Source organism: Molossus molossus, unplaced genomic scaffold (genome assembly GCF_014108415.1).
Source record: "Molossus molossus isolate mMolMol1 unplaced genomic scaffold, mMolMol1.p scaffold_m16_p_6, whole genome shotgun sequence".
Classification (NCBI taxonomy): Eukaryota; Metazoa; Chordata; class Mammalia; order Chiroptera; family Molossidae; genus Molossus; species Molossus molossus.
The window spans coordinates 56,433,138-56,457,322 of NW_023425399.1; the positions used below are offsets into that span (position 1 = coordinate 56,433,138).

The following is a 24,185-nucleotide window of genomic DNA, read 5'->3' on the forward strand; positions in this document are numbered from 1 at the left end:
TAAGGAATAGAAAAAGAAAAATGAACTCCAAGGAAAAAAAACAAAGGCAAAAACAGTTCCTCATTATGCGGGCCTCTTTACAGGTGTCTTGCTGGAGGGGGAACATCCTTAGCTGAGGATGCAGAAAATGCTAATTCCCTAAGGCTGAAATGGGTGTGAAATATCTGAGGCACAAGGACCCAGTGGGGTCAGGTTAGGAGATGACACCTGAGAGGGAGCAAGCCATGCCTGTTAGTCCTGTGGTTGAGCCCCTGTCTTTAGTGGGATTTCATGCATTTGCCTAGCACAGGGGACGGTAAGTCACCAAGACGAAGTTTAGCCCTGAGGTCCTCCACCTACCCACCCAACCATCCAAATAATGGCTATAGGATTGCTGTCTGGCGCAGATGATTTCAGGGTCCCTTTTTGGTAGGCCTTCGGAATTCTACCTATTGGGTAGGGGCTTAGAGGTAGTGATTTAGGAAACTCATTTGCAAACTGCCTTGTGATGAGGAATGTAGTATTTTTATTTAGTTTGTGGGAAATAAACTTTAAAATGCCATTTTTCCTAAAGATGGCTTTATTTATTCACAATTTCCATAAGATTCAGACATCCTCGGGGAAGATTATATCTACTTTTAAGGCTCCTGGAGATTACAAGGACTGGAAAGTCCCCTACGGGAGGCCCTGGGATTATGACAGCGATAAAGATGGTATGCAGCACCGACCCATTTTTTTTTTTTTTTTTTTTTTGTGGTTAATCTTCAGCGGAGGATATTTTTTCCCATTGATTTTTAGGGCGAGTGGAAGGGAGGGAGGGGGAGAGACAGAGATTGATATAAGACACCTCAATTGGTTGTCTTCCACGTGCAACCGGACTGGGGGCCGGGATCCAACCTGCAAGTCTGGCACGTGCCCTTTACTGGGTCTCAAACCCGTGACCCTTCAGTGTGCCAGCCAAGGCTCTAACTACTGAGAACACTGACCAGGATCCATGTTTTTTTAATTTTAAATATTTTTACTGATCTTGATTTGAGAGAGAAAGAGAAAGGGGGAGCTAGAAAGAGCGAGAGAGACACAGAGAGAGAGATCCATGCCAGATCCATAGGTTGCCTCCTGTACGCTCGCTACCGTGGATGTAGCCTGTGAGCACGAATCCGTGACCTTTCTGCGCAGGAAAGTGCTCTCAACCAACTGAGCGGCAACTGGCCACGGCCCGGTGAAGCCACCCACTTTGCAAGGGTGGGTAACTCCTGCGCAGTGGCCTACTTCACATGCGCATGCGCAGGAGGGGCTTTGCGGGGGGGGGGGGGGGAGGCGGGACAAGCGGCGGTGTTGGGGATTTGTTGCAGGTGCTTAGCTTGGGGGACGTTTGCGGTTCTTCCTTCCAACCTCAGGCCCTGCACTGCGGCCTGCATTTTGGTCATTCTGAGTAGGCCAGGCCTGACCCGGCGTAACACCGAGGGCCTGGCGCAACCGCCGCCGCCGCCGCCGCCGCCGCCGCCGCCGCCGCCGCCGCCGCCCCCGCCGCTGTCGCGGGCGCAGAAGTCGGCCGGATCCGCGAAGGTGGGCGCCGTTCCCAACCGCCGCCTGGGCGTTGTCCATGGCGTGCCCATGTCATCGCTGCCGGGGCGCCGGGCTCGTCTGTCATCCCCCGGGACCAGCAGCTTGTCCCCTGAGGCCCGCGAAGAACTACGACGCCGTCTCCTGGGCCTCATAGAGGGCAACCGAGTCATGATCTTCAGCAAGAGCTACTGTCCACACAGCACGCGGGTAGGCGGGGCGGGGGCGGTGCCAGCATGGGTGAAGCTGTGAGAGCCAGAGGGAGACCGGTTCTTCCGGAGCCCCGCCTTGTCCTACCTCCTGCGTCCCTGGACCTTCGGCCTAGCGAGGCCTGTCCGCCCTCTTGTGCATACCTGCAGGCCTGGACTCTGGACTCGTTTTCTGGGATGGTTACACAAAGCCAGGACCTGGACCTTTTGCTCGGCTCCTTAGGCTCCATTGGAGAGGTTGCCATTACAGTAATTAAGAAATGGTATTTCATTGTGACTTGAATTTTACATTTCGTGATGGAGTTGAATATCTTTTCATGTGTTTATAGATGCCTTGAATTTCCTTTTCTGTGAAACTTTCAGTCCATTTGCTTTTCTTTATCAGGTGGTTTTCTTTTTGTACTGTTTTGAAGGTGTTGTTGATATGTTCGGATATTAATCCTTTGCTTATATGTACTGAAAGATATCCCAGATTTATTTTTCCTTTTTACACTCTTTTTAAAAAAATTTTAAGTTTTTAAAATTAATTAGTTTATTTTTGTTACAGATGTTTCTCCTTTTTCTCCCACTGATTCTTCCCTCCCCCTCCCTCCCCTCCCTGTCCCCAGCTTTGTTGTCCATGTCCATTGTTTATGCATACTGCATATAAGTTCTGTGGTTTATCTCTCCCCCACCACCCCCTCTTCTAGGGATTGTCAGTCTGTACTCCACTTCCACGTCTCTGGGACTACCCCATTCCTCAGACTGTTATGTTCATTGTATTCACAAATAAGTGAAATCATATGATACTTATCTTTCTCCGTTTGGCTTGTTTCGCCTAGCATAATACTGTCCAGGTCCCTCCGTGTTGTCTCAAAGGATAAGAGATCTTTCTTTGTTATAGCTGCATAGTACTCCATTGTGTATATGTACCACAGCTTTTTTATCCATTTGTCTACTGATGGACATTTGGGCTGTTTCCAGATCTTAGCTACTGTAAATAGTGCTGCTACGAACATGGGGGTGCATATATTCTTTGTGATTGGTTTCAGGCTTCTTAGGGTATATTCCTAGCAGTGGGATCACTGGGTCAAATGGAAGTTCAATTTTAATTTTTTTGAGGTAACACCATATTGTTTTCCATAGTGGCTGCGCCAGTCTGCATTCCCACCAGCAGTGTACTAGAGTCCCCTTTTCTCCACATCCTCGTCAACACTTGTTGTTTGATGATTTGTTGATGGCGGCCATTCTGGCAGGTGTGAGGTGATACCTCATTGTTGTTTTAATTTGCATTTCTCTGATGATTGGTGACGTTGAGCATTTCTTCATATGTCTCTTAGCCATTTGTATGTCCTGTTTGGAGAGGTGTCTATTTAGTTCCTCTGCCCATTTTTTAACTGGGTTCTTTGTCTTCCTTTTGTGGAGTTGTATTAGCACTCTATATATATTGGAAATTAACCCTTTATCTGATATATCATTGGCCATTATGCTCTCCCATACAGTGGGTTGCCTTTCCATTTTGATGATTGTATCTTTTGCTGTGCAGAAGCTTTTGAATTTGATATAGTCCCATGTGTTCATTTTCTCCTTTGTTGCTATTGCCTTAGGTGATGTATCAGTGAAAATTCTTCTGCATATGATGTCTGAAATTTTGTTGCCTACAGTTTCTTCTAGGATTTTTATGGATTCTTGAGTCACATTTAAGTCTTTTATCCATTTTGAGTTTATTCTTGTGTATGGTGTAAGTTGATGGTCTAGTTTCATTTTTTTGCATGTAGCTGTCTTATTTTCCCAACACCATTTATTAGAAAGGCTGTCTTTACTTCACTGTATGCTCTTGCCACCTTTGTCAAATATTAATTGAGCATATTGCCGTGGGTCCATTTCTGGATTCTCTATTCTGTTCCACTGGTCTATATGCCTGTTCTTGTCCACTATCTATTGATTTTTTTTATGGCTTGTTTGTGCTTGGCTAAGTCATTTTCTGACCTAGTGTATCTGGAGACGCCCCACTGGTTTTAGGTCTGCCTCCTAAGCTTTCTTACCTGCAGCAGATCTCCCTTGCCCCATCAGAGAACCTGGATTATGAGTTCTCTCATAGGGCTATGAGTTCAGCCTTTTGGGAGAAGTTCCTCTAGTTAATGACGGTGACCAGATGATATAGTCCAGAGTTACTATTGCTGCTCCAGCATACCTGATTTCTTCTTGGACATAACTGCTCTCATCCATGAACAGTACCTCATCTGATGATGGCAGTGGGACATCCTTGAGGTCTGATGATGGCAGTGGGACATCCTTAAGTTCTGGGTGGCCCGTCTGCACTATGTCAGTTACCTCCAGGCAGTCCTATAGAGGTTTCTCTGGGTCATTGTCTGGAGGCAGGCTGGCAGGATTGATGGCTAATGTCTTGTGGATGTGGGGCTGGCCTGGAGTGGCAGTGGCCAGCAATTGAATGATCTCTGGAGGAGATGATGTCTGAGTAGGGGGTATGGGCACTCCTGCATGACCAGAAATGAATGAGTCACACTATTTTCTCCAATGTCTATAGTCCTCTTTGAAGTCCAGAGGTAGGTTAGGGCCCCATTGGCTTGGTCAGTACTGAGACTGCTGCGCCAGTATCTACCAGGAAATGAACCAGTTTGTCCCCTATTGTCTCATATTATTCTGGGCTCCAGAGCGCTCAGTTGGAAGGAGCCCTAGCACTGTTATTTTTCTAAGTTAAAGATGGCTTTTTACTTTGTTCCTCTACACCTGACTTTGCCCTTGTCTTTTGTATCCCTAATCGGGACCTAGGCCTGCTGTCCTGGCTCTTCCTCATGTTTCCCTTTCTAGGGTGATCCTTTTCTATGGTCCCTGTTTTCCTTAAGACTGTTATTACCTTTGCTATTCTTTTATCTTGTTTTTTTCCTAGGAGTGTCTCTATTATTATATCTCTTTTTGGGTTATTTCAACCAATTGGGCCTTTAGGCCTACCAGGAGAGCATGGTGAAAAGTGTCCAAGGAAGCCCCTCCCCCACCCCCAGTAGTGTTTGGGTCCCACTGTGGGCAGAGGGATGGGGAAATTTCCTCTGACCCTAGTTTTCAAAAGGATGCAGGAAAGGGAAGCATCATCCAGTTATCCCTAGTGCGGGGTAAAGTATTTTTTAACTCTCTCCAAGAGCCTTTCATGCCCGCACCTAATTCCCCAAAATTAACAGCTCCATAGGAAATGTGCATTGTTGCACTCACTGCGCCCAAACCTGTGGGTTCTCCTGGGCTGGCACAAAAGGAACATGCCCCTTCCGCGATCTGACTGCCTTCCCTGGGGCACCCTGTGGGCCCCTGTGGCCTCTGGGTGAGTGTCTGCATGCCTGCCCGCCATCTGTTGCTCTTGTTTTCTAGGACGAGGGGTTCTCCACATTGGACCCCAGTCTCGATGCATGTCAGGGAACTCTGCACCATGTGGGATTTGAACAGCAGCCCACTGGCAGGAATGGCCCCTTTCCGGCTGCTCCCCCTTCTTGGTACATCTGCTACAGCTGTTTGTGTGTTGTAGCCAGGGCGCATGGGGGAGTTTCGCATCCTCTGAGGGGGCAGAAGGAGGTGGTCCCATCCCTATAGATTAATAGGCAAATGATCTAAAATGTAGGATTTGAAAAAGACCTAGTGTTGCCCTCAGAATCTTTCTATTTGATAAACTGTGCACTTTGTTGGGGCCTAGAAACCTGTTCTATTCCTTATAAATCGGCTATAGAAACATCTGCTCCTGTATCTAAAATGACTTTAAATTCTCTTTATTTAAAAAAAAATTTTTTTTTATCCTCACTCGAGGACATTTTTTCCATTTTTTGTTCAGATAGAGTGGGAGGGAGAGAGAGGGAGAGAGAGAAATATCGATGTGAAAGGGACACATCAAGTGGCTGCCACCACCACAACCCAATCAGGGCCTGGGACAAACTGCAACCAATGTACATGCCCTTAGCGGGAACCAAACCCGGGTCTCTCTAGACCGCAGACCAATGCTCTAACCGTTGAGCCAAACCGGCCAGGGCAAATTCTAGTCTCTTTAAATTGAGCTCTATTCTAGGGTGACCTTGGGTAATTAATTGTGCCTAATAGGCTCCATTTGTGGAGTAGAATTCTCCCTCTCCCCGAGGTTCCTTTGATAGCACTTTAGCACTTTCCCAGCCACCTGATGTGGTAAAATTACAATTTGTGCTATCCTATTTTCAGGTAAGACTTATATAATGGTTATAGTGGTTTGGGCCATAACTTTTATTTCCCCCAAATAATCGGAATGAATAACTCTTGGCAACACTTGTAACATTTTCATAGTGAGACTAATCCTTCCTAAGATTAAACCTACTGTTCCATTAGGTAGTGGCCCATAGACCCCTGTTGGAATAGCCTGTGGCCCCATCTCTGGTGTTAATACCTATCGGGCAGTGGGGCATCAGTCTAGTTCTGCACTCCCTGAGGTGGTGTGGTAGAGATTCCGGATTGTAGTTCTGGATTCCACCCTGGTTGGAACACCTGAGCAGGGGTGACAGACATTTCCCCTACTGTATAATGGAGCTGGGGCTGGTTCTACTTGCTTTTTCCCTGACTGGTTGTGGGTGCTGGCATGCTGCTTGCGCTCCCTAGTAAAATTACCTGGCTTTCCACAAGTATCACCCTTCACCGCTTCCTCCTGCCTTACTAGGGAAGAGGACTTCTTTATGGTAAAGGCTCAGCGCCTCATTGCAGGGCTTATTAGCATTCTCATAGGCAAGCTGTTTAACTATTGATGTGCTGGCTCCTTAATCACTTATTATTCCGTTAACTGCCTGTAGCAACTGAGCTACAAAATCTTGATATGGCTCTTCAGGTCCTTGTTTGATGGATGTAAGATTTAGTAAATTCTTTTTGTTGGGAGCTCTTTCAAGGCTTTCAAAGCACAAATATTAATTACAGCTGTAGGGAAGGCAGTGGGGGAGTCTTTAAGGACTCATAACCTTTCTTGGCTTTTGTCAAGTCTTTCACTACACCCTTTTTTTCTACCTTATTAGCCTCCTGCACTGCATCAAGGCAATCTCTAATTAGGGACCAAAGAGTAAATATTTGTGCCGGAACCTTGTTCGGGCTTTTGCTGTATCTCTGCCTCCCTACCTTTTCCCAGGTTTCTTTTGGGGCCCATTATCAGTATTTGTGCCCTGGTCTGGAGTACTTGGCTCTTTAACAATGGGGGTAGATATCTCATTAAATCAAGCTATTGATCAGTATAGAGGAATGGTCTGGGTGTCCTTTCTCCCCTGTGACCTGATTCCAAATTGCCTGCACTAACTCAGGGTTAAAGGATCCCATGTCAGGCAGCCCACCCCGAATGTGAGTCAATTTAATTCACAGATGGTCCTTAACTTTCCTTTAGATATTTTTGCGCCTTAATTAGAACCGTCCTCAAATTCTTCTCTAAGAATGTTTACTATGCAACCCAATGAGGTCTTTTGGGCACTAGGGTTGCTATCCATGATTAGACTAACCGTAACAAAGTTGAGGGAGACACAGTAGGGAGGCAGACAAGGACAAACAAGGGAAGACACACAATACAGAAACTTTTTACTTCTTTCACCTGGCTGTTTCCCTCATGGAGATTTAGACACCTCTTGGCATTGGCAGGCTGGTATAACCCCCTGGCATGGATCAACTTTGCAGGTGGAGACCAGAATGTCCCCAAGAATCTGATACTGCCCTTAGCTTTATGAGGTCATCATGGGACCACAGGTAAGGACTTATACAGGCTCCGTAACGAGTGTCATGGAGCACAGTCACGCACACAAAGTTATATTTAGACAGTCACATTTCACACACCAGAAGTTCCTGGGGGGTGATCAGACTCCCCTTCTGCCCCAGTGGCCAGCCAAGGAAAATTTATTATCCAGAGGAAACAATGAACCCCACCTAACATCTTAGGGGGATTCCAGAGAGGAGAGGTATGCCACATTTGGCCCTCACTGTCACCCAGAAAGACCGATCACCAGAACCTATCTCCAGAGGCTTTTTACCAGGTCTCCTTCAATCCTTTGGGGGACGTCTTGGCATCTCCCAGCCACTCATCAGAAACCTAAGTAGGATCTTTGGGGCCCTAGAACATCTCAGGTGGTACCCCCCTGAAGAACTACAGGTATCTGGTGACCAGACCAGGAGAGGCCATTCATCCTAGTGTTGTAACCCAGGAGATCGACCACACTCAGACTCCATTTTTCAGTTTTTGGGGATGTTTTATTACCTGCGCAGGGACTGCAGCCAACCTACACAGAGGAGAACTGCAGCCCCGAGCTCAGGGGGAGGGTTGCTTATATAGGGCAGGGGTCATTCAAGAGTTTAGCAGAGCAAGCAAGCTGCTTGTACAGAAGCGGAGGCAGTTAGCGATAAGCAGGAGGGAACGGAGGGGGGAGGGAGCTGAGGCGAAAGGGAACTGGGTGAACTGGGTCAGCATACATCTGTCCTGCTATTCATTCCATTATCCAAGTTTTAAAAACTAACAAATTCGAGACAGATATCAGCGGTCAGTCAGGTGCAATACACACATGTTGAACAGTTACAGTTTTATGGGGTAAAGGGAGCTTCAGTTTCTCCCTATCAGTTTCTTTACAGAGCATGCAGGACACTCTGGCCTTGGGGTCGTTTGTGTCCTCCCTTTTCTTGAAGGATGTTGCTTTTCAAATTCCCAGTGAAGGTCAAACTAGTTAATTTTTATGGGGCTAAAGCCGTCTATAACATTCCCCATTGTTCATCTTGCTGTCTCTGAGGTTGTTAATTAGGGCAGCTTAAAGACAAGTTGGATTCTAAGGACAGTGAGCTACAACACTAGGTGTCTATACCCTGGTGTCATAAAGCACCAGGGATCTCGCTGGGGCCTCCAAATATTGTAAGGTGTCAGCGAGATAACCAGAGATGCACAGCCCAATTGTAAAGGAGCACTTCATTCACCGGTGGGCTGAAGTGAGGCTCTCCCCAAATCGACAACCCTGAACCTCTTTGTTGCCCACTTATGTAGACACAAACTACAGAAAAAAACAAAACAAAAACCTACACTCTTGGTACTGCTTTTGGCACTGTTAATGGGGGGGGGGGGGTGCTGATAGAAGGGGGAACAAGAGCAGGTGTTAAAGGTCAGGGCAACCATTAACCTCTTTCTTCTCATGGTTTTTCTGAGTTTTCCAAGGCCATTATTAACCTTATAGTTTTATTTGGGTTTCTCAAGGCCCTTTTGTTTACAAAAAGAAACTGCCAGGGTTTGTATGTGCAGTAACTGAGGGTCACAATAGAGTTATTATCGCACCAGAGTCCTGCTGAAGTAAGTCCTACTCTGTGGGTTTGGCCCTAGCACAGCTAATCTTCCAGTGTTCACATCCAGTCCTCATAGCCAGTAGTCCTGGGGGTAAATCTCTCCCACTGAAGTGCCAAAAGCAGTCAAGGCTCAACTATAATAGGAGGATGCACACAGCCCACATGAGGGGTGGGGAGCACCTGGAGTGCTCAACTAAGGTAAATGGGGAGGCTGTGCCACTGGACCCTACAGGACAACCTACTACATAAGGTTGTCCAGCCCAGGAGACATAGCAGCTTTACCTAATACATAAAAACAAAAACAGGGAGGCTGCCAAAATGAGGAGACAAACTAATATGTCCCAAATAAAAGAAAAAAACTCCAGAAAAGGAACTAAACAAAATGGGAGACAATCAATCTACTAGATGCAGAGTTCAAAACACTGATTATAAGGATGCTCAATGAATTAGGGGAAGAGTAGATGAATTTAGTGAGAACTTTAACAAAAAGAGAGAAACATAAAAGTACAGATAGAAAACATAAAAAATCAGTCAGAAATAAAGAATACAATAACTGAAATGAAGAATACATTACAGGGAATTAACAGAGTAGGTAAAGCAGAGGATCAAATCAGAGATTTGGAAAATAAAGAAGCAGAAAACAACTAGTTGAAACCAAGCGGCAGTGTTTGGGTTCATTGTATCGTGAAATTGAAGAATGAGTTCATGGACCAATAGTAAATGATAGAAAAGTTTATTTGAAAGACCGACAGACTCCACACAGTGGGGAGGGGACCAATGTGGATTGCCAGTACTGCTCTGTTGTCTACGGGTAGATATGTCTTGCTAGCCTCTGATTGGACCTTTCAAGGAATTCTGCCTTAGCAACATCTATACATCTTAAAGCTTGTGTTTCCTGACTGGGTTCAGTCCTAGGTTATCTATAGGGGCCTTAGTAGCTTTACTTTTTTGATAATGTCAACTTCTCCCAGACTATTAGTGAGGAGGAAGGAAGCACCCTTTGGCAATCCTATGCTTGCTTTTGGTTTCTTTTCTAAGTCCAATTTTGGTTTTTTATCATCCTTTTATGATGACCTGGCTTTCTGCAATAAGAACTCTATAGTTATGCAGAACTCATTTAGCAATTACTTTACCTTACTTGAAACCAGCCTTTCTGGGTTTTTTGTTATGTAATTGACCTGTGCTCCTTCCAGGAGCCTTTGCATTTCTATAAATGGGGGTTGGGAGTTTCCGGTCTGGGAGCACAATGTCCGTGTTGATTTTATTTTTATTTTGAGATATGAGGTCCAAATAAACCTCCAGATATGCTGCACTCTGGGTTGCCTTCCTGTGTGCTGAGCTCCATGTCATTTCAAACTTCCCCCATGTCTCAGCCTTCCCTTCCCATCGTCCCATTTCTCAATACTTAACTTACATCTATCTCCTCACAATCACAACAGCAAAAGGAACTGAAATCCAAAAAAAATGAGGATGGTATAAGGAGCTTCTGGGAAGATGTTAAGTGTACCAATAGTAATATCATGGCAGTGCCAGAAGAAGAGAGTGAACTAGGAGTTGAAAATCTATATGAAAAAATTATAGTGGAAAACTTCCCTAACCTGATAAAGGAAATAAATGTACAAGTCTATGAAGCACAGAGAGTTCCAAACAAGATGAACCCAAAGAGTCCCACACCGAGACACATCATTATTAAAATGCCAAAGGTAAAAGACAGAGAATCTTAAAAGCAGCAAGAGGAAAGCAGTTATCTACAAGGGAGCTCACATAAGACTGTCAGTTGATTTCTTAACAGAAACTTTGCAGTTCAGAAGGGATTGGCAAGAAATATTCAAGTGATGGGGGAAAAAAAACCAAAAAACAAGGACCTACAGTCAAAATTACCCAGCAAAGCCATCATTTAGAATTGAAGGACAGGTAAAGAGTTTCCCAGACAAGAAAAAGCTAAAGGAGTTCATCACTACCAAACCAGTATTACAAGAAATGTTCAAAGGTCTTCTTTAAGAAGAAGAAAAAGGATAAAGAATATGTATAAGAAAATGGTGATAAATACATATTTATCAACAATTACTTTAATTGCATGTGGATTAAATGCTCCAATTAAAAGACATATGGAGGCCAAATGAATAGCAAAACAAGGCCCTTACATATGCCGTGTACAGGAGATTCACTTCATATTGAAAGACACACAGGCTGGAAGTAAAATGGTGGAAAAGCTATTTCATGAAAATGGGAACAAAAATGCTGGGTTAGTGATACTTGTACCATGCAAAATAGACTTGAAAACAGTGGCTGCATAACAAGAGACAAAGAAGGACTCAGCAATTTCACTTCTGGGTATTTATTTAAAGAAATCTAAAACACTAAATTGAAAAGACATATGCATTTATATGTTTGTTACAGCATTATTTACAATAGCCAAGATATAGAAGCAACCTAAATGTCCATTAATAGATGAATGGGTAAAGAAGAAGTGATGTATATATACAATGGAATATGATTCATCCATAAAAAAGAATGAAATTTTGCCATCTGCAACGACATGGATGGACATAGATAGTATTGTGCTGTAAGTCAGACAGAGAAAGACAAATGCTGTATGATTGTACTTATATGTGGAATCTAAAACAAAAAATAAACAAGCAGCCCAGAAATAGACTCAGAGATAACAGAGAACATTTTGATGATTACCTTATGGGAAGGGGTTTTTGTGGGTTGGGTAAAAAACTGAAGGGATAAAGGAGTACAAATGGGTAGTTACAGAATATTCATAGGAATATAAAATACAGCATAAGGGATATAGTCAATAATATTCTAATAATTATATGGTGTTAGATGGATGCTTGACTTATTGGGGTGGTCATGAGGTTTATAATTATCTAATCAGTGGATTGTATATGTGAAACCATTATGTAAAATAGCTGTTTCTTCCAGTCTTAGCATACTGGCTTCATTCTGGGAAGGACTTAACTAATTAGTGCAGTGTGAAAGCTTAAGATCTTCTTAGTTCTTTTCTGAGCAGTTGTCTTCCCTGGGCATTTATTTGTACTTCTCACACATGGGCTCAAATCTCCTTTGTGCATGGCTGTTTCGAAATGTCTTAACTTTTTAAAAAGCCTCCACATTGCTTCTTTTAGTGGCCTTAGCTTTGTATTCCTCTGCCTGTAATCTCTTGTCCCCAGGTGTCTTCAGATTTGTAGTTTTCTCCTGGTTTTCACAAGCAGTGCCCACTGCTTCTCATGGCTTCCCCTAACCTGAGACCCCAGCCATTTTTGACTGTCTGAACTCTGAAATAGGCATCACAGGGAGCAATCCATCAGGCAGTTCTTGAACAGGCTAGAATGTTGCAAATTTGGTCTGTATGCTCTCTCTGTGTTGTCAGAGGGAACTGTGGTCTGGCCTGTTACTTTCCTCTTACTGTGGCAGGCAGTATCAAGGAGTCAATGGGGAAAGGGCAACTACAAATATACAAAATTGTCCACCATTCAAATGTGACATTTTCTTGATTGAGCATATACTTGGTTGTTGTAGACCTTTGACCACTTTCCAGAGCTTTTGTTAAGTTATCTTACTTTGAGGTCTTTGAGCTTCCTGGATAATGTAGATGTCTGTTTTTCATCAAATTTGGGACATTTTTAGACATTCTTGAAAACATTTTTTTCCTGCTCTTTTCTCCTTTTTCTGGTATCCATGCTATGTGTATGTTAGTGTGCTTAATGGTGTCCCATGTTTCTCTGAGACTATTTTTCTTCATTCTTTTCCCCCCTGCCTCTTAAGGTTACATAATCTCTATTGATGTATCCTCAAGTTTGCTATTTCTTCTGTCAGTTTGAATCAACTGTTGAGATACTTTAGTTAACTTTTCATTTTAGTTTTAGTAATTTTTAACTTTATAATGTACATTTGTTTTTGTTTTTTTAAATTACTTCTATCTTTATATTGATATTTTCTATTTGATTAGATATTATCATACCTTCCTCCATTTCTTGAAACAGTTTTCTTCAATTCTTTGAACATACCTACAGTGGCTACTTTGACTATTTGGTATGACATCTGGGCCCCTGAGAGAGTTTCTCTTGCCTGCTTTTTGTCCTGTGAAGGGACCCACTTACCTGTTTATTTGTATGTCTAGTAATTTTTTGTTGAAATCTGGACATTTTAGGTAATATAGCGTGTTTAGATACTGAACTCCTCTTTTACTATAGCTCTTTTTTATTTGCTTGTTTATTTATTTATAGTGAGTTGTCTGGATTATTTTAGGAAAGTTTATTTTCACCCAAAGATGAAGCCTTTGATGTCACTCCTCAGAGAGTACAGCCTTGAGTATATATACACAGTCCTATATACATAGTCACCCTGGGATGACAGGGATTTTAGCAGGGAGTGTATGTTGAATTTCTGTGTTATATTTGTTGTCTCATGCTGGTATCAGATGTTACGTGCCACTGATTTCAGGCTGGTTGTGTTATTCTTTTTGACCATGTCCTGGAGTATAAATTGTTCCATACTTTTATCCAGCTAAATCTAGACCCCTTAGCAGAGATAGTTTTCATGGTAAATTTGATACTTTTCTGACTCTAGAAGTAGTATTCTTAGCTCTCTTTTTCCCTGTTTTTTTCTTTTCTTTTTTTTCTTTTTTTTCTGGTGAATTCACTGGCTTACAGGTTAACTTGTTCTTCTGGAACTACTAGCCTCTTCTTTATTACTTATCACCAATATTCTCATTATTTTCAAGATACCCTTTAGATTTGAATTTCCCTCCAGTTTTAAATAAAGTCATTTCCTTTGGGTTGAGCTTCTGAGCTTTCTGATCTTATGGTTTACCTTTTTTCCTGAGCAAAATTGCTGAGACCTTGCTCCAGAGCTGGGGATGGGGACAATGACCTGATTCTCTTGGAGTAACAACCCTGCTTTATGGGCAGAGCTCTGGGTGGGGCAGTAGCTTATGGTCTTCTTAGTTTACTTCACCCAGACTGGAACTTCATCTTACAGGTGGGCTGAGGCAAAGGTGATCAGGTCCCCAGTATTTTTATCCTGGGGTAAAGCCTTCGATCTCTGAGTGTAGACTGGTGGAAGAAGGGAGCACCCATGTTTTTGACCACACTCATCAGGAATATAGCCTTTGCCACTCAGAGCTGCTGGGGAGACCGAAAAATGCTGGTGGTCCACCCCTTTTGGTGACTAGATTTCAAGGAGTAGGAAACCTCATTTCCTTGGCTGCTCACTTGAAGTGGAACTTCTGTCAAGTTGATCTACAACAGAGGAGGGAGGGTGTGAGTTTCGACTCCCTGTTTTTATTGATATCAAGTAGATTTTCTTGAATACATGTTTCTTCATTTGTTGTGTGCCCTTAGGACAATTTTCAGAGACTTTAAATGGTTGTTTTTTAAAATAATTTCATCAGTTGTGGATGTTTTGTTAGGGAGTGAATATTGCAGGCTCCTATGCCTCCATCCTAGAATCAAAACCTCTGGACTTTATCTTGAGGACAGAGGACCTTGAAGGGTTTAAGTAAATGGTGAAAAGTGGGTTTTAAAAGACCATGTTAGCTGCAAGTTAGAGAACTAGAAGGGACAAAGGTGGATGCAGAGAGAACTCCTAGAATATTACTAAGAAATTGCTCAAATTAAGATAGTAGCTGTTAGGAACTAGAAAGGTGAACTAGTTCAACATAGAGAATTGATAAGACTTAGTAATTAATTGGATAGATGGGGAGTTAGTTTAAGGTAGGAAGATGTTGCAAAAGAGGGAGGCATTAAAGTGACACATAGTTAGTGCTTCACAAAGTTGTCAAAATGCAGGTTCTGATCCAGGGCCAGATTATGCATGTCTAACAAGCTGCTAGGTGATGCTCATGCTGCTGGTCCTTTGTCCCCTGTTTGAATAGCAAGGCCTTAGAGTTTTTGTTCAGGCCACAGTTGAATGGCGACAATGTGAATTGTCCGTTTATTTGTCTGTTTCCCCTACTAGAGGTCAGGAATTGTGTTTTACTTATTGATATATCTTGACCACATAGTAGATATTCGATGGATAAATATTTGTTGAATGATTTAATGACTGTTTAAAGGAAACAGAGGGAAAGGTATGTGGAAAAAGATGAATTTTATTTTGGGCATGTTGTAGTTGAGGTGCCTGGGGACATTCAGGTGAAGAAATATTTTTGCCTATCTTGAGTTCAGAAAAAGGATTTGGGCAAAACTTATAGAGTTGAAAATTGAGGATTCAAATTGTAAAAGAAGGGAAGAGATAGGCTGAGATTATTCTGGGAAGATGTGTAGAGGAAGGGAATAAAAAAATATAAACCTCCTGGCTGGGTGGCACAGTTGATTGGAGCATAATCCCATACACCGAAAGCTGGAGAGTTTGATTTCTGGTCAGGGAACATACCTAGGTTTTGGGTTCAATCCCCAGTTGGGGCATATATGGGAGGCAACCAATTAATGTTTCTTTCTCACATCATTGTTTCTCTTTCTCTCTCTCTCCCTCTTCCTCTCTCTCAAAAAACAATCAATAAAAACATATCCTTGGGTGAGGATTAAAATAAAAAATAAACAAAAACATAGGCCAGAGCTCATAATTCTGAAGAACATTTATTTTGGACATCCTTTATTACTATATCTGTATTTCATAACTGTTGAATCCTTGTGAGAGTAAAAACAAGTAAATTTTTGTTACAGGTTAAGGAACTCTTTTCTTCTTTGGGAGTTGAATGTAATATCTTGGAACTTGATCAAGTTGGTAAGTGGAATGGTTAGTATATACTGTTGTTTCAATAAGGGTCAACAAGATAAAGTTCTTTTTATTTGCTTTGTTCAATTCAAAGCTCTAGTCTCTTTGGGTTAGATGAGCTGTTTATGTAGAACATGAGCCTCTATATGACATATACTTTAGTGTAGATTACTTTCATTTATATATTTTTGGTATTTGAGGAGAAGGAGTGGGAGGAAGATGTATAAGCTGCTAACCTTGAAGCACTTCATTCATTTCAGATGTATCTGACAACTTTCTAGCAAAATAGATTAAGTTGTAATAAATTAAAAGAATCTGCCCCTGTTTCGTGATTGTAGCACCGGAGCGAGAGTGCATGAATCTTTTAGCTTTATGCTTTGAATTCTTGTCAGACATGCATTAATTGATCTGATATTAATTGAGCACTTTACACATGCATGTGTTTTGCAGGGCTAGGCGACAAAGTGGTGTACAGAAAAAAAATTGATGTCTGCCTTTATAGGACTTTACCAGCTCCTTAGAGCCAGGCACCTTGATAAGTGAAATGTTCTTAAATCTTTGAGACTTGTCTAAAGAGTATACCAAATAGTGTTAGGTAGTTGTGGCCTGGTTTTATTTCTAGGGATAGAGGATAAATTTTTAGACTATGATCATAAAGATTTTTCAAATATAATTGTAGGAAATATTTTCTCAGTTACTACTATTGAAGCAGATTTCATCTTGATATTTACTCTTTAAAGAGGATTTTTATCTATTTCTCTGGCATAACCATTGAATTATAAATCAAAATCTAATTTACAAGGGTTTATTTAAAAAGGAATTAGTAGATTTATCTTTATTCTCTAAAGTTTCTCGTGGAAACCTCAATGTTTTTTCCTCTTGAATCATTATTTCATAGTTATATATTACACTGACCTTGTATGGGGTTATATATGGGAGCACTTGAGTGTTGTAATACTTTATTTTGACTCACAAAGGTTTGGAACCCTTTCAATGTTTTTATATATTTAATTTTTCATTCTTTAGATGATGGGGCCAATGTTCAAGAAGTGCTATCAGAGATCACTAATCAGAGAACTGTGCCCAATATTTTTGTGAATAAAATACATATGGGTGGATGTGACCGAACTTTCCAGGTAATAATGGTATTATGTGTTTTTTAATGCTGCTTGTTCAAGTTTTGTTTTCAAATATATTTAAAAGGGATTAAGTGGTTTTAGCCTTTTGGAAGTTGTAACATAGAAAGTGTATAGGATGGTTAGCAGATAACCTAGATTATTAGTTTGATGGGAATTAGCTTTTCTGCTGACTCAACCTTCAGAAACTGAGAAGGAGAAGGTTTTGAATGAGGTTTCCAACAACCAGGTGGGCCACCCTGGAAACCTAGGTCTCTTCCTTCTAATTGGAGGAAGAAAAACAAGCACTGTTCTTTCTTTAAGATTTATTAAAATGAGGTCCATGCTCACATTCTTAGAGTAAGTCAATTCCTGTCAAGGCTGCTAACCCTGGGAGCATTGCAAAGGCCCATAGACTTTGAATTTCTAAAAATCTTTATCTTTATTGTTGAAAGTATTACTGATGTTCTTCCTTGTTTTCTCATTGACACCTTCCTCCACATTCCTGCCTCCCCACCACCTTCACCCCAATGTAATCTGTGTCCATTGGTTATGCATATATGCATACAAGTTCTTTGGTTTGCCTCTTCCCTCCCCCTCTGTCCTTTGAGGTTTTTCAGTCTGTTCCCTACTTCCATGTCTCTGGATCTATTTTGATTGTCAGCTTATTTTGTTTATTATATTCCACAAATAAGTGAGATCATGTGGTATTTGTCGTTCTCTGAAAGTATTATTTCTCTTAGCATAATACTCTTCAGGTCCCTCCATATCATCTCAAAGCGTAAGAGATCTTTCTTACAGCTGCATAATGTTCCATTGTGTATATGTACCACAGCTGTTTTATCCACTCATCTATTGATGAATACTTGGGTTGTTTCCAAATCTTGGCTATTGTGAATAATGCTATGAACATAGGGGTACACATATTCTTTCTGATTGGTGTTTCAAGTTTCTTAGGATATATTCCTGAAAGTGGGATCACTGGGTCAAATGGCAGATCAGTTCTTAAACTTTTGAAGAAACACAATATTGTTTTCCATAGTGGCGGCACCAGTCTGCATTCCCACCAGCAGTGTACTAGGGTCCCCTTTTCACCAGCATTTGTATGATGATTTGTTGATGGCATTCATTCTGGAAGGTGTGAGGTGATACCTCATTGTCATTTTAATCTGCATCTCTCTGATGATTAGGGATGTTGAACATTTTCTCTTGGCCATTTGTATGTCTTGTTTGGAGAAGTGTCTATTCAGGTCCTCTGCCCATTTTGTAATTGGATTGTTTGTCTTTTTTTTGTTGAGTCGTATGAGTACTTTATATATTTTGGAAACTAACCCCTTATTTGATGCATTGCTGGAAGTTATGTTCTCCCATACAGTGAGTTCCTTTTTCATTTGATGTTGGTTTTTTTTGCTGTGCAGAAACTTTTTTGTTTGATGTAGTTCCATTTATTATTATTATTGTTTTGTTTTTCTTGCCCTAGGCGATGCATCAGTGAAAATTCTGACATAGGTGGTGTCTGAGATTTTGCTACCTAGGACTTTTATGGTTTCATGAGTCGCATTTAAGTCTTTTTTCCATTTGAGTTTAATCTTGTGTGTGGTGTCAGTTGGTGGTCTAGTTTCATTTTTTGTATGTACCTATCCAATTTTTCCACCATCATTTAATGAAGAGACTCTTTATTTTATTATTCTTGCCTCCTTTGTCAAGTATTAATTGAGCATAATGTCTTGGGTAGAAATCTGGGTTCTTTGTTCTGTGCTAGTAGCTGTTTGTAATCAATGGCTTTATAGTGTAACCTGCTATTTGTTATTGTGATCTCTCCAACTTTGTTCTTCTTTTTTAAGATTGCTGTGGCTATTCAGGGTCTTTTGTAGTTCCATATAAACGTTTGGAGTATTTGTTCCAGATCTGTGAAATATGCTGTTGGTATTTTAACAGGGATTGCACTGAATCTCTAGATTGCTTTGGGTAGTATGGACATTTTTGATATTGTTTCTTCCAATCTATGAATATGGTACATGCTTCTACTTTTATATTATCTTCCTTTATTTCTTTTGAAAATGTCCTGTAGTTTTCTGAGAACAGATATTTTACCTCCTTGGGTAAGTTTACTTGTAGCTATTTTAATTTTTGTACTGCAATGGTAAATGGAATTTTTTTTTAGTTTCTCTCTCTGAGCATTCAGTATTGGTGTATAAAAATGCCATCAAGGATTCCAAAATGTTGGCTGAGTGAATGGAAGCTATACAGACCATCTCTAGGCACAAACTGGAATTACAACTAAAGTAAGAAGAAATCATCAGGAAAAACCAACAGAAAAGCAGCTGGAGAGGACCCGCATAATCACAAGCCTGGTAGGAACTGTGGAGGCATGAGGGGGCAGGCTGAGAGTCCACGGACAGCAGCTCTTTTAGCTATGAGCAGCTCCCTCGGGGTTAGAATCCCAAGCTGGCTCTACAGCACAGAGGACTGGGACAGAACACTAAATTAGCTATAGCCACTCACCTGGGCTCTGGCAGAAGGAGAGCAGACTTGTTTGGAACTGTGTGGAGAGACTCGAGAGCTGGGAGAGCTAGAAGAGCTGGGACAGCAGTGAGTTTTTTTGCTGACTCACTCCCTTATTGGACAGTAGACACTTACTCAAAGAGCCCCTTCCCAGAGCCCAAGGGTGAAGTGACAGCCCGTCTCTCAAAAATTTAACACCACCCAGCCAAGCCAAAGAAATGCAAATTGAGGCTAATTAACAGCCAGCAAGCACCTGCCCCAAATCTGGAAATTCTCTTACTGTGAACACCTGAGGGCTACAACCAAAGGCTGATCAAGTAACTGAGACTAATATTTTCCAGGCAGAAAGCAATGGGATATCTAAACCTTTCCTGGGCTTGCAAAGCTACCCAGGAGAGTAAGACTTGACAGTGGTATTTAATGTGGGTCTTGCCACACTCATCCAAAACCAGTAGAGAGAGCCACTGCCAGTGGAACACCAACACCCACAGTGAAAATTAGTCAGGCTCAAAAACCCACTGAGATAGCCAGGATTGTGAAACAAATAAACGATTGCCAAATGAAAGAACAAGAGAATTCACAATGAAATAAATCAGAGGGAATGTTGCAAGATATCAGAGGGAGAGTTCAGAGTAATAATCATGAGGAAGCTCAATATCATGAGTAAAGATATAGAAGCATCAAAAACCAACCAACTGGAAATGAAGAATGACATAACAGAAATAAAGAACACATTGGAAGGAATAACCAGCAGAGTAGAGGAGTTCGAGGATCAGATCAGTAATTAGAAGACAAGGTAGAAAAAATCACCCAGTCAGAGAATCAAAAAGAAAGAACAATCGGAAAACAGGAAGACAGCTTAAGAGAACTCTGGGACAAAATAAAATGTAACAACATCCGCATCATAGAGGAGCCAAAGAAGAAAACGAGCAAGAGTTAGAGAATATACTTGAAGAAATAGTGACAGAAAAATTCCCTAACTTCATGAAGGAAAAAGGCATACTTGTACAAGAAGCAGAGAGTGCCAATTAAAAACCCAAACAGTTCCACACCAAGACACGCATTAATTAAAATGCCAAAAATTAAAGACAAAGAATCTTACAGGCAACAATAGATAAGCAACAGATAAAAAGATATCTGGAGATTCCAGGGTGGCATCGGAGTGGGTGGAAGCTGCACAGACTGGCTCCCCGGACCAAAATGGAATTACAACTAAAAAAAAATGGGAGAGAGAGAAACATAGGAATTACAACTAAAACACAGACAAATCAATGGGAAAAAGCAACTGAAAAGCAGCTTGCGAAGATCATATAACGAGGGACACTGACTCAATCCTGGTAGGATTGCGGAGGCATGAGAGGGGGGCTAGGAGCCCACAGACAGCAGCGGCCTTAGCTGTGAGCAGGACCCTTGGGTTAAACTCCCAAGCTGCTCCACAGCGCAGAGCAGGGACAGGAGCTAAAATAGCCATAGCCACTCACCTTGTGCTCTGGCAGAGGGAGGACAGACGGGACTTGAACTGTGTGGGGACACTCGGGATTTGGAGAGGGCTCAGAGCTTTTGCTGAGTTGCAGCCATGCACGACAGAGGTCATCTTGCTGCTTTCCACTGCTCTAGGGAGAGGCAGCGGCCCCTCCCTCAGAGATTCAACCTCACCCAGGTGGGCCATTGAAATGCAAATTGAGGGTAACTAACAACCAGCATCTGCCCTACCCTTGGGAAATCCCCTTATGCTAAGGGAGTTTTTCATTCTACTGACAACCTAAAACTCTTCAATTAACCGCTACTGATAGCCTCCAGGCAAAAAGCTAGAAAATAACTGTACCATTCCTGAGCTAGTAACTCTAACCGGGAAAGTAAGACTTGACAGTGTTGTTTAACGTGGGTTCTCCCTTGCTCATCCAAACCCAGGAGAGGGAGCCACAAAGAGCAGAACACCAATACCCACAGGGAAAAATTGGCAGGCTCCAAAGCCCACTGTGATAGCAAAAATGGTAAAACACAGATAAAAAAGCCAAATGAAAGAACAAGAGAACTCTACTGAAGATGAGATAAATGAGGTGCAGTTAAGCAACTTAACAGAACTAGAATTTAGAGCCATGATGTTGAGAAAGCTAAACAGCATGAGTAAGGACATAAAGATGTTGAAAATCAACCAATTGGAAATTAAAAACCACCATGAAGAAATCAAGAATGACATATCAGAAATAAAGAACACATTGGAAGGTCTAAACAACAGAGTAGAGGAAGCTGAGGACCGGATCAGTGAATTAGAACACAGGGTAGAAAAAAATCAACCAATCAGAAAAACAAAAGAAAAAAATGATTAAAAAACAGGAAGACAGCTTAAGAGAATGCTGGAAAGACTGGAAATGTAATATTTACATCACAGGAGCCCTGAAGAAGAAGAAAATGAGCAAGGGTTAGAGAATATATTCGAAGAAATAGTTACAGAAAACTTTCCTAACTTGATGAAGGAAGAAGACATTCAAGTTCAAGAAGCACAGAGAGCCCCAAGTAAGAAGAACCAAGACAGGCCCACACCAAAACACATTAAAATGCCAACAATTAAAGACAAAGAGAGAATCCTAAAAGCAGAAAGAGATAAGCAAAAGATTACCTACAAAGGAACCCCCATAAGGTTCTCAGCTGACTTCTCAACAGAAACACTGCAGGCTAGAAGGGAATGGCATGAAGTAATCAAGGTCATGAAAAACAAGGATCTGAATCCAAGACTACTCTACCCAGCAAGGCTGTCATTCAAAATAGAAGGTCAAATAAAGAGCTTCCTGGACAAAAAAAGGCTAATGGAATAAATTAGCACCAAACCAGCACTGCAAGAAATATTAAAAGGACTGCTGTAATTAGTAGAAGAAATAGGAAGAAAAATATAACCAAACTAAACAGAAATGGCAATAAATAAGTACATATCAATAATCACCTTAAATGCAAAGGGATTGAATGCTCCAATAAAAAGACACAGAGTAGCTGATTGGATAAGAAAGCATGACTCATCATATGTTGTCTACAAGAGACCCACCTCACAACAAAAGACTCACATAGGTTGAAAGTGAAGGAATGGAAAAAAAATTTCCAAGCAAACAGAAAGCAAAAACAACAACAACAACAACAACAACAACAACAACAACAACAACAAAAAACTGGGGTAGCAATACTCATATCTGATAAAATAGATTTCAAAATGAAGGCCACAACTAGAGACAAAGAAGGCCATTACATAATATTGACAGGATCTATCCAACAGGATGATATTACCTTGATAAACATATATACACCCAATATAGGAGCACCAAAATATATTAAAAATCTTCTGGAGGATTTCAAAAAAGAAATCGACAGCAATACAATCATAGCAGGGGAAATCAACACCCCTGTGACATCATTGGATAGATCCTCTAGACAAAAAATTAGCAAGGAAACAGACTCTAAGTGAAGCAATCAATCAAATGGATTTAATAGATATCTACAGAGAATTACACCCCAAAAATGCAGAATTCACATTCTTCTCAAGTGCACATGGGACATTTTCAAAGGTAGACGACACGATAGGACACAAACCAAGTCTCTACAAGTTCAAGAAGATTGAAATCATATTAAGCATCTTCTCAGATCACAATGGCATAAAACTAGAAATCAATTGTAACAAAAACATGCAAAGACAATTGAACACATGTAGGCTAAATAGCATGTTATTAAACAATGAATGGGTTACCATGGAGATAAAGGAAGAAATTAAAAACTTTCTATAAACCAATGAAAATGAACACACAACACAAAATCTATGGGATATAATCAAAGCAGTTCTGAGAGGGAAGTTCATAGCACTACAGGCCTACCTCAAGAAGCAAGAAAAATTTCTAATTGACTCTTTAACCTCAAAACTTAAAGAATTAGAAAGCAAACAAAAAGGAAACCCCAGGGCAAGTAGAAGGAAGGAAATAGTAAAGATCAGAGCAGAAATAATTAACATAGAGGCAAAAAAAACCCCACAAAAAACAATTCAAAGTATCAATGAAACAAAGAGCTGGTTTTTCAAAAAGATAAACAAGATTGATGAACTCTTAGCAAGACTCATCAAGAAACAAAGGGAGAGAACCCAAATACACAAAATCAGAAATGAAAGAGGAGTAGTAACAACTGACACCACAGAAATGCAAAAGATTGTTAACAGCTACTACGAACAATTATATGGCAACAAATCCGACAATCTAAGTGAAATGAACAAATTTCTAGAAACACACAATCTCCCAAAACTAGACCAGGAAGAGGTAGAAAACTTGAACACACGAAAAACAACTAAGGAAATTGAAGAGGTAATCAAGACTCCCCCAGGAAACAAACGCCCAGGCCCGGATGGCTTCACAGGGGAGATTTACTGAACATTCATAGAAGAACTAACACCCTTTCTCCTCAAACTATTTAAAAAAATTTAAGAAGGATGACTTCCCAACTTGTTTTATGAGGCTAGCATAATACTAATTCCAAAACCAGAAAAAGACAGTACAAAGAAAGAAAACTAAAGGCCAATATCCCTGATGAACATAGATGCCAAAATCCTGAACAAAATGCTAGCAAATCAGATTCAGCAATACATCAAAAAAATTATTCACTATGACCAAGTGGGATTCATCCCAGGGATGTACGGCTGGTTCAATATTTGCAAATCAATAAATGTGACACATCATATAAACAAAATGAAGAATAAAAACCACATGATCATATCAATAGATTCTGAAAAAGCCTTTGACAAAATCCAGCATCCATTTCTGATAGAAACACT

At 41.1% G+C, this 24,185-nt stretch overlaps 1 protein-coding gene across 6 annotated transcripts in view; it reads left to right on the top strand.

Annotated features, from left to right (window-relative positions):
* The first annotated feature begins 1,530 nt into the window (after nt 1–1,530).
* Nucleotides 1,531–24,185, top strand: part of TXNRD3 (thioredoxin reductase 3) — a 97,267-nt gene continuing 74,612 nt past the window's right edge. For 2 of the 6 annotated variants that reach the window (XM_036245419.1, XM_036245418.1), the window contains exons 1-3: nt 1,555–1,752; nt 15,713–15,785; nt 16,791–16,900. In XM_036245419.1, coding sequence (XP_036101312.1) covers nt 1,594–1,752; nt 15,713–15,785; nt 16,791–16,900 — 342 coding nt within the window. In that variant the 5' untranslated portion in view covers nt 1,555–1,593. Of the gene's footprint in view, nt 1,753–1,872; nt 2,015–15,712; nt 15,786–16,790; nt 16,901–24,185 lie in introns of those variants that run through there. The other 4 variants (XM_036245424.1, XM_036245420.1, XM_036245421.1 and 1 more) reach the window with 4 other exon arrangements.